The sequence below is a fragment of the Bombus pascuorum genome, chromosome 9 (genome assembly GCF_905332965.1).
Source record: "Bombus pascuorum chromosome 9, iyBomPasc1.1, whole genome shotgun sequence".
In the NCBI taxonomy this organism is placed as follows: Eukaryota; Metazoa; Arthropoda; class Insecta; order Hymenoptera; family Apidae; genus Bombus; species Bombus pascuorum.
Genome location: NC_083496.1, coordinates 1,587,745 through 1,605,090, shown reverse-complemented (window position 1 = coordinate 1,605,090; position 17,346 = coordinate 1,587,745). Strand labels below are relative to the sequence as shown.

Here is a 17,346-nt window from a genome sequence, read left to right as displayed (position 1 = left end):
GTGGTGCCGCAATTAATTATATAGTATAGGTAAAGTAAGCATCGTAAAAGTGTCTTCGGTTTAAAGGATACCATAACGGATGGGTTAAAGTCTGTTATAACAATGATATAAATAATATAAAGCCGAAGCTTTCGTAAGCTTAATTCTTTCTTTTTTATTTCAACGAATGTGGTAAAAGTCGCGTATACGAGCGTATAAATATATATGTGTATATCGTTGCTCCTGTCATATGAAACAGCCTGCAGAATCTTGCGATGGCAATATGCGTGTTTAGAGAACGATGTTGGAGCGTTCGAGCGCTAATTAACATTCTGATTCGTTGGCTTTTTTAATCGACCGCGATCGATTCCGGTTTTCAGCGGGACATCGGACTTCCGGTGCAACGGCTGGCACATTGTTCATTGTGAAAATATTAAATGTAGGCCAGGAGGGCAGCCGCTTATCGTCGAACTAGCCACTTCCCATCGATGTGCCAGCCGCCCATTGTCCCGTCATTATTCCAGTTAATTAATTATTAGTACGCCATGACGTCGTAATTGATGTACAAGAGCAAAATCTGCGGGGTGTACAGGATGCGGGGGAGAAGGTTATAACCCATTTATAATGATCGTATCCAGTCTATTACCATTGTCATCATCAAGGTCTCATTTAACGCTAGGATCACAAGCGTACGCTCTTGATAATCATTAGCGTTCGGACAAAGGTTAAATTCGATAATGCTCGATCGAATGGAGCATCGACGATGAGAGTGGCGACTAACGATGACTAGAAATCCTATGGAATCGACGCTGACGAACACTTTTCATCTTGTGATATTCTCTCGTTATTTATTTCAAATAATCACGAGTCCTTATTAACTAATCGTTTCACGTGAAATAAATCGATCGAATAAATTAATCGGGTCACGGATAGTTGAAACAATCGCTGATCAAAAACACGTCCGTTTAATCGTCCATCGATCTTTCATATTTCACTGTGTCATATCGATTTCACAATTACATTATCACGAAAGAACGCACGATGGTTCCATCTCTGAACCAGCGTTCCAATCAAAGCGCACGGATTCGTTCCACGGAATCGCTCTAAATTTTGAATAAATCGTCGAGTAGTAATCGCCATGTACATGTTTCTATACGTGTGTATACACGTACCTTCTATCGCGTAAAACTTACGTTTAACGACACGCCTGTGTGTACGCTGTCGCGAACGAAGCAAGTTCAGTTTCGTCTCGTCGACGTCTCCGGATGCAGTCGCAGAGATCCGCACTCGAAGCATGCACGAAGTCAGGATTATATACATTCGGTTTCTCGTACTTACATACCCACCTACCCACTCACACATACACACACACATACACATGCATGCACACAGTCCCTTATATACATAAATCGTCACTCTTTCACAGCCATTCGCTGAATTTATTGCGCGAACTTGCCTGATTCCATTCTCTTTTCTTCCATATCGTTTTACCTATTCGATTAACTTAAATCGGTGTTCTAAGCATCTATCTGCGTGTCTACCTACGTTTATCTGTCGAGCTATACGACTATTTCACTACTCCTTGTGTTTATTCCATCGTCTACCTGTCTACTCGTCGATGCTTTACAAACTTCTCGACGACTTCAATAGGAAGCCCGTGTATTCTGTTTGTGTTGGAAAAGTTTCCGTGACCCTGAACTTATCACTTAATACGATCACTGTCCGAGAGCACAAGATAGTATAAACCGATTCCTCTTAAAGTATGTTCCTTCCATAGCCGGTTTTTCTTTCTGTCTTTTGATATTGCACGAGGATCGGCGAGAGTATCTGAAAGGGAATTCAGTCGAATTCTTGGAGTCTTGTTTCCTCGGTGTTTACATTAGACGAGAGATTCAGGATTCGTTGGTAGAATAGTCGTGGCGGTGCTGTTCGATAGAAGCGCGCCATTTTCGGTGTCTTTGGTATTTCCATCTGGTCGAGGCCGAAAGTCCTTCGAGGCAACCAGCAGGTTTCGTCGTCTCGCTTCCTTCTTCTCGCGTTCGACCTGCAAGCAGACGATCGTTGTTCATTTAGACCGATGTATTGAAATCTATATCGCTGTATATCTTGAGTGAACAATATATATAAGACTTTTGATTATAAGTAAGTGGAAATGAAAAATAGTCGATCGTTAATGCATCAGGAATGTAAATTGCAATTTTTTTCATTGATAAAATTGAAGTCTAAATAAAATCAAAACTAAGCAGACTCCGTCTATGGGCTAACCTTGAAGAATAATCGAAGATAGTGGCAAGGAAATACGACGCATTTGCCGTCGTCCTCCTCGGCGTCGATGTAAACGCCGCGAACGAGGATGGAATTGCTGCAGTTGAGAAGTACGAGGAATACGAAGCACCCAACGTGGGTGATCCAGCAGGACAATTCTCGGTTGTCCGGGACCAGCCACAGATCCAATACGTTCCAGATACCACGCCAAACATTCACCGTGCCCAGGAAGCTGAGCAGCAGGAAACCATCGGCCGCTATTAAACGGGCCCAGCCTTGAAGACGAGCACACGCGTACCGCATCAATGGTTGCAAGGAAAACGTCACCGTCACTATCACGTATCCGATGGCCTGCAATTGCACCCGACAATTGTTCAAATATATAATAAACAGAGAGAACCATTGGCAGTTGCAAATTATTCATTTTAGGTGTCCCGATTTATCAATTTGATAATATCCTTGATCAAAGTGACTCAGAATTATTTTAGATGAAACAATTGCCGAATGTTGTCTTTTATATTTTCAGCTCCTCCATTTGTATTACTTTTTTTATTTCATTGTTACATCTTTGAAACCCATTTTTATATCTTTTCTTCCCTTTCTGAATATTTTTTAGCGTATTCGATTTCTCTTCCCTTTGGCATGTTTCTTATTTCTTATTTCTTGCAATTCTATATATAGAAATGTAATGGTACAGTGAGAAGCGAATGAAATAAGATTTACGTTACTCGTAAGACGATATTCTTATACAGGATTAGCTTGATCTTTCTCTGTCTCAATATACCTATCTTTTTATAAGGAAAAGTTACAATTCGTCTTTTGACAAATCCTACAGTCGACTTTGTTCTGTTTGTCCGATGCACTCGATCGACTTTACCGAGAAAAGAGCTCGTCAATGACGTTTTCGTTCTCGTTGATCAGAGTTTTCAGCGAATCAACCGACGACAAATAGTTGGCCGCTGTTTCACGGTTTCGAAGCGGCATTACGAGCGAGTAAATGCGTGAATTGGATGACCCTCGCGCAATCATCGACCCTCTTGAGGATTTACATTATCGCCATGATCGTGCAAATCGTATCTGGTAGATTTCTCGTAAGGATTTCAAACGCGATTCGAGAATTTCACATTATTCGAAAAATTCTGCCAAATTTTTCAAACGGACTTCACCTACTCAAACTTTCATCCTACAATGTTTGGAAGGTTCATTGAATCAGTCATCAAACTGATATCGAGCATCGTCGAGTAAATACCATCGTGGTATTATCAATGATCGCGCATAAGCGATTTTTAAAATAACAATAAGCTACTCTTATCTTTGTATTTTAAGCCGATGCGTTAACCTTCGATAAGCGTAACAAGACGGTTTATTTTCCTGTTCAGATTTGTTTCTCAAACTTCCTAAGAAACAGTTGCATCAGGAGAATAATCGTATCGAACGAACGTCGATCGATCAACGAATATTTACATTCGAGGGCATTTTCACATTGTCCGGTTGAAAATAAATTTTTGCCGATTATCCACCGGTATAACGCTCGTTTTCTATGCCACCGTGCTATTTTATTATTTTGTTTTTATTATATAATTTTATTGCCACTCGACTACACGCGTAATCGGCACGACGGTGTAGAACAAGAGCGTCATACTGGTTGGCAATCAGCCGACGTTCATTTTCAACCGGACGATGAAAACCGGACAATGTGAAAATACCCTAATGTTGATTTCGTAGCGCAGATATTGATCTACTTTAAAATCGATCATTCATCCAGTAGCAGTATATAGATAAAGAAGAAGACTGGCGCCATGGAATTTATTTATTTTTTTGCACGAATCTGGAATTATCGAAATCGATAAATTAAAAGCCAAAGTATTGCAATTCGATTTTATTTATTCCAAGTTATCCTACATCGTCAATCTTTCTCTCGATAACTCGAATTCATGTCTTCGTCAATGCCATACTATACATTGAACTGGTACAATTACCTGATTTCTAGACAAATCTTATCGTTCTCATCGGCCAGACGTATGTCGCGTCAGATTTCTTTCGAACACGTCGCGATCGCGTTTTTTATTTTCCGCCAATCATCCAGCGGGGAAAAAGTGGCAACAGTCGAATGTTATTGTTGTCGCGGAGGATACATGGCGCCAATTGAATATCATTTTGCAACCGAATAATTCCACGGGTTGTGAGCTTGTGCTCACAATGTCGAAATATTTATGCGGGCTCATCTGTGTTTGCCAACGTTGTAGAAAGAATTTCACGATCGTCGGTGTAGAAGAACAACGAAACTTAAACGACGAGTGATCGATGAACAATATGGCACGCGACACGATTGCGCAAAATCAAAGAGTAAGACTATGGCTACAGTGGATGCGTGTTCTGGCTGTTGTCCTGGAGAAGTTTCTTACAGAATTGAACTATTACGAACGAAATGTTACAGGTCACAAATTAGTAACATCGATAGATTCTTTTCTATTTGATTCTTTTATATCGTTAAATTTACCTAATTACTTTGTTTAACGTAACATTATAGAATTATAGCTGAGAAATCTATAACCCACAATTTGTCACCTATCAATCTACTAATATTATTAGTTAGTAAACTATGGTACAAGAGGATTCAGAGTAATCAAACATATACGTTTTTATAAATATACGCATTCCGATCTTCAGATGATTCTTTCCTCAGAACACGCATCCACCTACTAGAGATACTACGAGGGTGCGCTCAGACTATCGTTACATATCGTTAATACTTATCGATAAACCATATTTTCGTTGAGAATCTTGAAATATCGATAATATTGTTGATTGTCCGAAGGTACCCTGACAGAACCATTTCAATGGAGAATTTCGATAGGAATTTCGATGGGTACAAAACGGTTTAATCGCATCGAGTATAGGTCTCCGGCTGGAGATCAACGATCGTCATTATTGAAAAATTAAACAAATCCTCTCGTTGACCGCGTTCTCTCCGCAACGTATTCAGACAAGTAAATGCAGTCCCTAATAAAGTGTCTTTGCGAACACATACATACGTGAACAGTTTTGTCATGTGCCCTCGCAATCATACAATTGGCGAATATTCAATTATACAATCGGACCAACGGCGTGCCGCTCACCGCGCTCTGCGTAGGTGGCACGTTTCAAAATGTCGTTCAACACGTGATTGCTAATGACACCCGATGACACGCGTTCGTTCGATAGGACACTGCTTTATCGAATGTTTGTACGCGCACTGCATTTTCGCGGATTCACGCGATCTGAGGTGAATAGACTATAGTAACGTGGACAATCTTCAAGATGAACTCGAGTTTTCTTCACTTTCTTTCAACGGGCCATGTCAATTGGTGTTTTGTGTTAAATAATCACACTGAGATTTGTAAACATTAAGAGCTTCTTCACTTTTGCCAATTTAAGAAAAAGCGATTGACTTTTCAAATTATTTTTCCAGAATGATTACGCTAAGAAATTATTGTTCGTAATAGAAATGCTACGTTTCTATCGTTAAAAAGTTTCTGAAGTTCTAGGACCATATGAAAATATCGTTGTTTATACGTATGTGCAATGTGGAAAATTTGTTTGTTTCTTGACATAAAAATTCGAGAACCGTAACGGAGTTGAGATCACTTGTTATTTGTTAAAATAAAAAAGAGAGAAGAAGCGATAATAATACTCACGAGGGACCCGATCGCGGAATATTCTCGATCTTTGGGAAAAAGATAGAGGTCGAAAAGTATCCAGACACCTCTCCAAACGAACACAACCAACGTACCAACCACTCCAACGCTGAAGGCACAATCCAATAAGTACAACGACCAGTCTCTCGTGTTCTGCAATCAGACAACATAAATAATAGATAAACATCATTTGCAGGTGAGAAATGGGGAAATGTTTGAAGAGAGCGGGAACTATGATAAACAACGCATAGCTATTGCTAATCGCGTATCGTTTACGTCAAAGATTATTTATGGCAAAAATAGAGTTCGTAGTTTATCCTACGAGATAAATATATAAGATTTTTGCGAAAATACTATATTTAGAATTGAGTATCTTTTTCTAATAATAAACAAAATAATATGTAAAACCAACCAACTTCGTCTTTTGAAAATTTCATAATTTTGGTCCTCCGACATATGATTATGAGATGTCTGATTTTTCAAAAACAAATTCATATAGTCGTACTTCTAATGGAGTCATTTGTTTTAAGAAGTCTCAATTCCGAGAGGGAAAATTATAACAATTCGGCGAAGTTTGTGTAAAAATTACCTAATTACCTCGAGACGTATTGTCAGTCTCAGTCTCGAGAGGGTTGTGATTTCATTTCCATTCCAAGCGCGAATGTGAACGAAATTTATTTGATGAAAGCTTATTATTATTTTATTCCCGATGTTTCTTGATTTTCCTATTTTCTTTAATCTTCCAAAATTATTCTAACGTTGTTTCGGTCATCGTAAGATGAACTAGAAACATCGGTCGTACATGATTTCTTCACGCGGATCGCTAACTCACGCTTCCCTAAATTCACTGATTCATTGAACATTAAATTGCTGACACGTCGAAAAGGGATGGGGATATTGCTATGACATTGCAGTATTACGAGAAGTGAAAATTGTGGAAGGAGACGTTTAAAACAATATAAACTCGAGCATCAAAAACGATGTCTATCCAAATAATATCTGATAAAGGTGTAAAAAAAATGTCTATCTGAAAACGTTCAGCTTGATTTCTTAACGTGATGTATTTTAACTAAACCGTTCTTTACTCGAACACTCTGCAATCTATCGTTCGATGCACGGTTCATTTTTGAGAAAGAGAATCATTTCGATAAAACAAAAGTACAAGAATTTTCCGGTCGACGAACCATTTGTGAGGTAAACTTTCATCGGAGTGTATTATCGCCCGTCGACTTTTCGCGACACCCTTCTGTCCTCGATTTTTAAGTGACGGAGAGGACTCAACTGAGTGATAATTAATTCAAGATCATGCCGCTGCGTCTCTTCTTCGTTATCATCTTCGACAAATCATTTCTAGACATCGATAAAATAAAACAACGATCGATCAAAAGCCAAATCTAAGAAGAACTGTCCAACTAAAAAGAACTATCAGAATGTTAAAAAATTCCTCACAAACCTTTAGAATATAAATACATAATATGCAACATGGAATATCGCTTAAAAAATCCAAGTTATAAAATCGGTTGTGTTCTATTCTCATTCTTTCATCCTCCATTCATCATTCGGCAAACTTTAGATAAATATTCCTTTAGAAAAATTTAGATAAAGAGACTCGTGTCAGAGATATGAAATACAGACAGAAGCGTGTAATTCGTGTATCTTATCGTTCGATTCTCCATTCGAGTTTCGTTCGATCGAAGGAGAAAGGTTAAAACATCGAAAATTGCGGTTGCAGGCCGTGCTCGTGCGTGTGCAAACTGCACGGACGCGATGCTGTTCGAGTATTGGGAGAATCAGCCGGAAACTGTGCTTATACCTTGCACATCGCATCGATGCCGTGCATCGCACGGCTCCAGCTTCACCGATGCGTCAAAACACGCTGTCTAGACCTCTTACGTTTCCTACTTAACATTTAGCCCCCTTTCGTTTTCAATGAAAAGCATCGGTGTTCGTGATCATTTTTGCCGAGACGAGTCGATTATTTGACAATTTTTCGATCTTTTTAATTCGTTTATAAAACCGTAAGACATAACCGACTTAAGATTCAATCAATGAATATCTGGAGGATTGAGAATCGTAGTGGTGTAAGACAGTCCATTGTTATTTTCCGTAAAATAGTATTGTGCGTTTATCATTTTAAAAGATTCATTACATCTTTTCAATGGAAGCGTGTCGAAGCAGAGAATAAAGTTATGACCAAAGCAGCGATTTTTATACATTTATAGGTAACTCGAAAGTGAGGAAATGTTCGGAATGAACATAATATAAGAATAAAGTGTTCAAAGTTTGATATTCGTTATAATATTTAGCGAGTAAAACAATGGTCTATAGTCTACATTACTATGATTTCCGAGCTTATCATAAGGAGAAACCATGTGTATGATGGCGTTTTATAACGTTTGCGTTAATCTCGATAGAAATATGTTTGATAGCGTAGCTATGAATATTCATATTTTCAAAAGACACGAATGGTTCACGAGATTTCGTAGCCTTGCGGGTAATTTCATTCGGTCGCGTTACTCGTCACCCACAATAATATCGGTGAAACGGAATGGTAGAATATGAAGATAATGGAAACAAAGCCAGAAGGGTATATAGCGTTCTCGTAACAGGAATAGAAAATTTAGAAATTGAACGCTTTGAGAATTCGGGAAATCAGAAAGACACATCGGGTCTTGTTTGTATCCTTGTCCTAATTGATAGCGGTTTAAATGATCATTTGTATCATTTGTTCGTATAAAAAGAATCGGAGGAAGCAATTGATACGTGAAAAACGAAAGAAGAATTGTCAGAAAGTATAATTTGTTTGCCTCGTAATTTACGATAATTACTCTGCATCGCTTATTACATAAAGGATCGAAAGATAACGATTAGACTGCGGATTTTTTGCACTTATAAGAAATTTGAAGATGCAAAATTGCACAGAGTGCACATAGTACGGAAAAATACATGAAATATTCAAAGTATACTGCTTTTTATAAACAGTTTTCTTCCAGGGTTTTACCTTCTTAATTGTATTCTCAGAAATATAAATTTGCATAAAAGTCCGTAGTCTACTGATAATCGAGGAAGATATCGCTATACGGAATACGAAATCGAGTTTGTCTTTCGTGAGACGATATTTCATCAAAGTTCTATCGTAAAAGCTTCCTACAAACTTGATTCGAACTTTGCGTGAATTTCTCAGCGATCTATCGGACTCTTCCTCTTTCAGCTTCACGTTTCTACTCTACGTTTCTACGGTGTAGGGACGATCGGTTACTTACGTTCACGCGAAACATGGTTTGCACTTCGAAGTATCCGGGACACGAGTCCAAGCAAAGGGAGAACGGTGGCGCGGAAATGTTCCTGATGGCACGCATGATCGCCAATGCTAGAAGGCTAACGGCGGTGGTGGCGAAAACGGTGCTCGCTGTGTGTTCCGTGTACAGGTCGAGGGCCTGCCAGGCGCCACGCCATGCATTTACGCAGCAAAAGCCGAATACGGCCGTGTAAAGTCTGGATCCGACGTAATACGACAATCTGTGTTTGTCCGGGTGTAAAAGCTCGTTCAGGACATTCTGAGAAACGTTGAACGCGAACAACCCTATGAAACCGATCACTATCGAGGTCAAGCTGCTGAGAACCGGATCCTCCGGATAGACGTAGACGTCGCTCAAGCCCCAGGTACCTCTCCAGTAACCAACCACCGCCGGGGCGGCCACAGTAGCCGAGAACACAGTGTCCAAAATAGTGAGTATCGTGTAATGAAAACGACTCGATGACCGACCGCTTAGCCCGCTCGTCATACCGGTGCCACCGCGTAACTCGACCATTCTCATCCAATCCTGATCGAGCCTAGTCGCACCGCTCATCATGCATGATTCGAGGCTGTGATGGTACGCTCTCTTTGGTGGTGCACGCCTTCGGGTCGAGCTTTCGAAGAATTCCACCGAGAGCCTCTCATTATTCGACGAGAAAAGCTGTTCTTTGGTCTTCCAATTGAGCCTCGTTCAATCACGATCGTTGTCAAGTTCAATTCAAAACGGCGGCGACTATTCCTCGCGACGAGTCTCCAGACGATGCTCAACGATCTCAAACGAACTCGGACAAACAACGATCGCGTCTTCGACGTTGACGACTCCTTACCGACCGATGTTCGGGTTTAATCTCACTGTTGATCCTTCGTCTCGGGTCGAGTCGAGTATCTTAGCCATAACTCCACATTATTGCTTCTAACTACACGAGTATTCGAGGTTGGTCGAGATTCTGCTGGACGATTTCCGGCTTGACGATCAAGCTTTGCAGCGGATCTTTTTAAAGTAATACTGTCTCTGGATCGCAGTGATCATCCTATCGAAGAAGCTTCGTTTGTTGCTTGCACGAAATTCTCTAGGGAACGATTTTCTCGAACAGTAGATACAAAGTCGAAATAAATGTCGTAGTTTCCTCTCGACATTTTCAGATTTCCAGAAACTTTGACATCGCACAGAAATGCACCTGGTCTATTCCAAGATCGATGCCTATCGTAACTGATAAAAAAGAAACGATAATTTTGGCAATATTCTCGATTCTCCACAATCTCGTTCGCGTAAAACGTCTCGCTTGCGTCTCCAAGCTTTCGTGTTATCGTTCACTTTCTCGAGGATCGCAATCGCAAGAGCGTAATACTTCGCCGTGGATGATGCACGGATGCACACGGGGCGAGATACGTGAGACCGTCAACCGACAGGTCGGGCTGCGGGTGAGTACTGACATCTGTTCAGTCACCGCTATCTTTTATCAAGTGCTAAGCACAGACCAACACTATCGCATTATCATGAACAGCTTCGTCACACGGGCCATGGCATAGAGAATAGTACGGTGCTCTGCTCTGCTCTCTTCCCTTCCTTCCTCCATCTCTCTCACAACCCCCCACCCATAGGTCGCTAAAGCTACGTGCACGCTTGATGAACGAACGCGGGTACGAGCTTTCGACACCCACCATCGACCAGTTCTAAGAAAGTTCAAAGGCATCGTTTCCTTTCCAAGGTCTCCTAGTGGGAAGATTGATGATTACGAAAATGTAAAAAATAACGCAAAGGTGAAAAAATACGGTACTAAATACCTTGCATCGTATCAAATACCTTGTAATCGCAGATATCATCCTGCGTTATTTTGGATATCGTGCATTTAACGTAAATAAATGTATTGACTGTAATTGTCTAACTATTCATATTCTGCCAGGTTATGCGATATAGAATATCATAGATCATCCCTTGCATTGTGACTATATTCGATCCTAATCTGCGATCAGAATGCAAAGGAAATGTTAGAAACTATGTACATAATTATCAACGATGATGTTTCTTCAACTGCTCTCTAGACTTTCATACGCTTGAAAATAGTGTCTTTTAAATGAAAAACGAGAAAGTTCTGGCCTGATCATTGTCTGAGTCCAATTTAGTATTCGTTTGTCAAGTACACGAGCTGCTTAATGACTCTCCCTATGCAGACACGAGTACACTCCATTATGAGATAAATTGAGAGCACCTCAACCAGTCTTCTTCCTTTTTTCTACGTGATTTGAAGATCATTTATGATTTTTTAAATCAAATGACATTCGATTTAAGCATCGACTTAAGATCGTCTTACTTTACTCGCCTTCTATTCGTAATTATTAATAACGCTTTACTAAAACATTTCATATACATGTTTATCCCTCGACCAAGTATCTTGAACGGCAATTAGCGGCTGTTAGTGTCATCAGACGATATCGCGGACTGGTAGCAAGGAGGAAATTTTAATTGAACCTGAACCGGTGTACTTTATCAGCCTACAGTATGGCAGTCACGTAAATCGTGATCGACGTATACGCGACAGTCAGGCGCTAATTAACAAATCCGGGAAACCCGGTGTTAACTGATAAGAAACAAGATAGTAGCCGAAGAGAAGAGCCCTGAACCACCTTGAAGCCTCATTTTTCTGAGTGGCGTTTCCTGTCTGTCAGTTTCATCGGGCTTTTGTCGAACGCATCGCTAATCGGCACCTTTTTGTACACCAATCAAGCTTGGATTACGACCGTCTACCTTGACCTGTCATGTTATTTTTTTTCCTTCGTCATAGCCTTTTGTCGAACGTTGAGAAAAAAATATTCCAGCGTCTACTCGGATCTCAGGCACCTACGACTCTGTATATTGATCGCCATTGTGAATCACAGAGATACGTTAGGATCGTCGTGCTTTTAATGGTCATTGCACAAGTAAGATCCTTATTTTTTAAATTGCCAGTTAGCTCTTGTTCTCTGCCTTATTTTATTTTTTCTCTTGTTTCATTCAATGGACAGAATTATATTTTCTCTTGGAACGTAACACGTAAGAATGTTGTTCTTCAAACTGTTAATTGATCCTTGTTTCTTCCTTTGTTTTGTGAAAAATCGCTATGGGTGCTCTCAGACTATCGATACATATATTTATAACGTATATTGTCAATATTCTCAACTACAAAGATCAGAGTCTAATGTTAAAACCAACGTTGCTTTCGTGTTTAGTTAAGTTGTAAAATATCAGTTTAAAGTTAATAGGACGGGAACATTAAGCGATAGTATTTAATAACTTTCATGCTGATAATATTTTGCCTCGATTATTACAAGTCTTACTCCTCCATTTCAAGCCTATGAGATTCTTTCTTGCAATTCTTTCGTTCTACGAAGAAAGCACACGATTTTCACGATTCAGACGCGTCAATGAATAGATAACGTGCCTGTCAGATAACACGATAACTCTTATAGTCTAATAATATCTTTCTTTCGCCATATTAAAAGTTTGTACGTTGTGATACAAAGCTTAATACAAACCCGATAAGTGGGACAATTTTTTTAATAGTAAATTTCGTATTATCATGACTTATTTTTCTGTATCGTTATGTGATCGGTCAGTAGATAATCGAATCGAATCAGATCAGATCATTTATCATCGTTAATATAATAATCAAAGACATCTTATACATTTGAATAATTAAAATACGTGTTTTATTCATACGTATTTTTCTGATTCTTATAATTCACGAATCTTATCGTACGAATGATATTCCCGGAATATTCCTAATGAAAATTCAGCTTTAGAACCGTTTGACGATCGATTGCGATACGAATTGCATACTTAAGTGATACGGCATCGCAGATTTTGTTCGATCACTTTACCAATTGATAAGGTCTCCTCTCGTGAAGAGATATACAATCTGTGAAATAGAACTCTTGATGAACATTTATTTTTCTCATCGACTCTTGTATCGATATCCGTATCTAACAGCGATTGAAATATTTCCCAAAGTGTCAAGAAAAATCGTGAAATCGGATTCCTCATCAAGATTTTTATTTACATAACTGGTCATCTATTACAATCTTTTTTATTTTCTTTGTACACATTGTAACGATTGCTAGATCTTTCGTGTATCCTATCACGAGATATATTTAAGTATATTTTTAATTAACTTACCAGCTTATACCTCGTTGGAAAACGAAAGACGAAGGCGAGTATGTCGACGTTGACCACCGAAGGGATGGCTATAACATTACGAATTGATCGAAAGATCGCCAAAATTATGATTGGCACCAAAGTAGCGGTTACAGTTACCCTAAAAGAAATTGATAAAATTAACGAATATTAATAAAAAGAAATCAGGAATATTACTTTATTGTAAAAATATTAGATTGTCCCAAAAGTTAGTTTCGTTTTATACGAAAATAATAGATGCGCAAGATTTTTTATTTTATATTATTTTATTGAATTACGTATGATCCATTTTGTAGTAATAAGAACTAAAAGAAACTTTTGGAACAACCTAGTCAGATGGATTAAATGGTTACGGTTTAGAAATAAGTCGTAATAATTAGAAGTTACAATATAGCTTCGATTAATTATATCTGGAAAATTAGCATGCTATCGTTAATGCTTTAACATCAATTTTCAGACGTTACTCTTTATCATTGTATTTCTACTTGCACGAGACGATCACTATCTTTAAAAGCGTTCATGATGAACATAAAGATTAGCATAGGAAATGAAAGTATCAAACACGATTAACAGACTATTTTTGTCTCAATATACTCCAGCTACTTGCTAGTGATAAGGTGCTCCATGTGATCCTCTAAAATGTAAATAAATTATTTCATCCTTTTCTGTACAGATCTAAAATGTATAATGTCATTCTTTTTATTAACCTATCTTTATCTTCGTTACTATCTTTTATTGATTAATTAATTTTTATCTATTTGACAGACTGATCTGCGGAACTCGATTTTTAGAATTATCTTTTAAAATAAAATACGAGTTACCGATCTTACCAAACATCGTAAAAGAAGAAGTGGTCGAAAATGATCCAAGCACTCCTCCAGTGCATATTGCAGGAAATACCGAAGACGTATGTGTATAAAATTTGAATGATCTTGCAAAAGGTTTTATTCAGGCAATTTTTCCTTTTTGATATATTGAGCACACGATCGTGCAGAAAATTCTTCGTAATTGCAAAACACGTGTGTATTAGAATACCCAAGAGGAACGTGAACAATTCCGGGAACCTTAGAACATTTCAAAATCATAATTCTATACTGTAATTTTTCTTTCAATTTTATTTCCGCGTGATTCAGACTATTACAGCGAGTCGTTTTAATCGAGAAAAATTACTAACAGTTCTTCTGATCTATTCATAGATTTTTCGCATCGTTTATCACCGCAATAGTTAATAAGTATGTCTAGACGGAGCATAAATAAACTTACATATCTGCATAGATATCCATCAAGGTCCACGTCCCTCTCCAAAAACTGATGGTCATCGGAGTAATTAGAACGAGCGACAGAAAACTGTCAATTATCGATAGAATCCGTTTCTGTTTCTTCAAACTTACATTTGAAAAATCGAGCTGACCGGAAAGGAATGAAATAAAAAAATCTGACAGGAATCAGAAGATGCAATAAGGAATTACCTTGAAAGTATTTTTTATTTGATCCTCGGCGTCCATTTTTCTACATTCTGGCTTTTTCAATCCTTTCTCCTCGTTCGCTTCATCCTCGGTGTTACTCGATTCATCGTTGTCACTTTGTTTTATGACTTCGAGCTTTGGAACAGTAAAAGGAGAAACGTCCTTTCGTCTCTCGTTTAAAGTCTTAAATCGTTCGCTGGTTACGTTTTCCAAAGAAACTTTCGATAAAACTTTCGACTCATCATGATCGCGCCGTTTGAACACTTCAGGGATGTTGTTCAAGCTTTTTGTTTTTCTTCCATCCAAATTCGACATACCTACTATTCGGATTTTATTTTATCCAATTGTTTCTTCTACCTGACGACCAAAGATCAAAACGACTCAGAGAATGCGACGATTGAACAGCTTCTGTTCGCTTGTCGTATAACGATAAGTAAGCTAAGTGTAAAAGTCTTCTTACGTAAACTAACGTTCCGTCAACACTAAAAGTGCCGTCGCCTTCGTTATCACTGGACACGGCCTGAATGATAGCGTTCGCAAAATGTTGTCCAGTCTTTTTGCATTTTTCTCTCTCTCCTGAGCCTGTCTGCATTCGACGCAGCTGCGGATAGACTTCATTAGACTGATCCTGAGATGCAGATATCGTCTAGCGAGAATTATCTCGATCTCGACTACAACTTGTTACAATGCACAGGCATACGTTGGTACATATGTAAACAGGAGAGGTAGAGAAATTAGTATCAAGAAAGACAAAAAAAAAATCATAAAAGATATAACTTAGAAAAAAAGAAGCTGGCACCCCGCTGGGGGTAGCCACCCACATGCTATATTTATTTTTATTTTATTTTTTTTTCTTCACCAATAAGATATAACACTTTACCAAATGTCCATAGGGACAAATTGTAAAATAACCAAAATAAAATAAAAAAAAAAAGAAAGACAAAATTGTCTAAAATAGTCATAAGGATACAATTTCGTTTACGAGATATTCCAATTATTAATTTATTTTGTCACTTTTCTCTTATATTTATATATAAAATAAATGAAAAATGAGGAATTGAAATTAGGATGATAGTAATTAATTAAGAATATTTTTCTTAGTAATAAGTATAGCCAAACCTATGATCGATAGCGTACAAAGAAGCTTTTCTTTTTGTACGAGGATGTCAATGTTTACAGGAAATCATTCACAGTATATAATTTATTTCTTTAAATGGTACAAAACATTAGACACCTTGTTTCTTCTACCCTTGCGACTAAACAAAGTGTCATTAACTTGAGCGATTGCAAATGATCGAGGTATGTATGCATAAGATGCCCAATGAGATTAAGATCTTATTATACTTATTTCTATACATAATCGCGATGGAGAAAATATGGAATAATTTTTATAGACGGCGAGTATTGTAAGCGAGCGTACGTGATCTACTCGATCCTTAAATCATAAATGCCTCGCGAATACGTCACTTGACTCGATCGCCTTGAAAAATTTTCGAAAGTTAATGACGGAAAGAAGGAATTTTCAAACTACTATAACGTTGCGTATTTTACTTATCATTGGAAGAGAAAAATTTGTACGACGTTGCGAAACGTTTGAGCCATTTCTGTTGCAGTATAAACGCGTCTCGAGTATAATGAACTTGCAGGGTGGTTAACGCTGAGCGTCAACAACAGACTTAAGCGGAGCTCATATTCCAATTTATGCTCCTTTTAACGGCGCTTCTTCAGGCGCCACTGATAAAGTTAATTGTGGCGCCCGCGAGACTCGCGCTTTCTTTCAATCGTGATAATTTCATCCCAGAGATCATTGTTAATTACCGCGATGCCTTCGAACAAACTGCACTTGAATTCACGCGAAGGATACACGTGATCGCGAATGTTTGCTCTGTTACTTAGGCTCGTCGCTGGTTCAAGGTGAGTCAGGTGATAATCGGAGTGTTAATAAATGCGTGTTATAAATATCATGTAATCATTAATGAATCACGAAGCACATGACTTTGTTCCTTCTTTCGAGCAGAAATTAATTCTTTGCATGAACGAATGGCTATTATTATTGGTTCTCTTCATTTTCTTTTCCTTTTTATTTATTTTTTTTTTTTGGAATTATTCATTGACCGTGATCTCAAAGAAGAAGCATTGATGTGTATAACGTCTTTATCTATGGATAATAACATCCCTGCGGTATTTGCAGAGGTTTCTTTATAAGTTGACGATGTTTTCGATTTGACAGACTCTCGATCGATGTTAATTTTACGCACTCGTCTGACAATCTTACGTATAAACGTCACGTGTGTAGCTGCACGGTAAGCGAGGATACAAATATTAGATGTTTATAGTTGAATAATTCTTCGCTATAGTAAATTTCCTCGCAAGCTTTATTCGCGAACGCGTAAAATCGTATAGTAACAACATAGAATTCTTTCTAGACATTGAAAATGGATTAATCGCATCGGAAGATAAATAGTATTTGTAAAAGAAGGAGGAAAGAAA

The 17,346-nt window shown here is 38.3% G+C and overlaps 2 protein-coding genes across 2 annotated transcripts; both read right to left on the bottom strand.

The window, feature by feature from the left end:
• Positions 1–129: 129 nt before the first annotated feature.
• Positions 130–10,637, bottom strand: LOC132910360 (uncharacterized). Its single transcript, XM_060966011.1, has 4 exons — positions 9,185–10,637; positions 5,922–6,074; positions 2,245–2,595; positions 130–2,023 (listed from the first exon to the last, which is right to left on the bottom strand). The coding sequence occupies exons 1-4, from the start codon at positions 9,773–9,775 to the stop codon at positions 1,859–1,861; spliced, it is 1,260 nt and encodes a 419-aa protein (XP_060821994.1). The 5' UTR covers positions 9,776–10,637; the 3' UTR covers positions 130–1,858.
• Positions 10,049–15,171, bottom strand: LOC132910548 (uncharacterized). The gene is made up of 4 exons (XM_060966322.1): positions 14,904–15,171; positions 14,654–14,825; positions 14,221–14,454; positions 10,049–13,511 (listed from the first exon to the last, which is right to left on the bottom strand). Exons 1-4 carry the CDS (start codon positions 15,169–15,171, stop codon positions 13,364–13,366), a joined length of 822 nt encoding a protein of 273 aa, XP_060822305.1. The 3' UTR covers positions 10,049–13,363.
• Between the last annotated feature and the right edge of the window lie 2,175 nt (positions 15,172–17,346).

What these genes read in the sequence shown, in the direction of transcription:
- LOC132910360 (XM_060966011.1), bottom strand. Translation starts at nt 9,775, where the DNA reads ATGATGAGCGGTGCGACTAGGCTCGATCAGGATTGGATGAGAATGGTC. An exon ending in AAACCATGTTTCGCGTGAAC is followed by an intron (nt 6,075 to 9,184) that starts GTAAGTAACCGA and finishes GTCTGATTGCAG; the next exon opens with AACACGAGAGACTGGTCGTT. An exon ending in ATTCCGCGATCGGGTCCCTC is followed by an intron (nt 2,596 to 5,921) that starts GTGAGTATTATT and finishes GTGCAATTGCAG; the next exon opens with GCCATCGGATACGTGATAGT.
- LOC132910548 (XM_060966322.1), bottom strand. Translation starts at nt 15,171, where the DNA reads ATGTCGAATTTGGATGGAAGAAAAACAAAAAGCTTGAACAACATCCCT. An exon ending in AGGATTGAAAAAGCCAGAAT is followed by an intron (nt 14,826 to 14,903) that starts GTAGAAAAATGG and finishes GATTCCTGTCAG; the next exon opens with ATTTTTTTATTTCATTCCTT. An exon ending in TTCTTCTTTTACGATGTTTG is followed by an intron (nt 13,512 to 14,220) that starts GTAAGATCGGTA and finishes AATTTCTTTTAG; the next exon opens with GGTAACTGTAACCGCTACTT.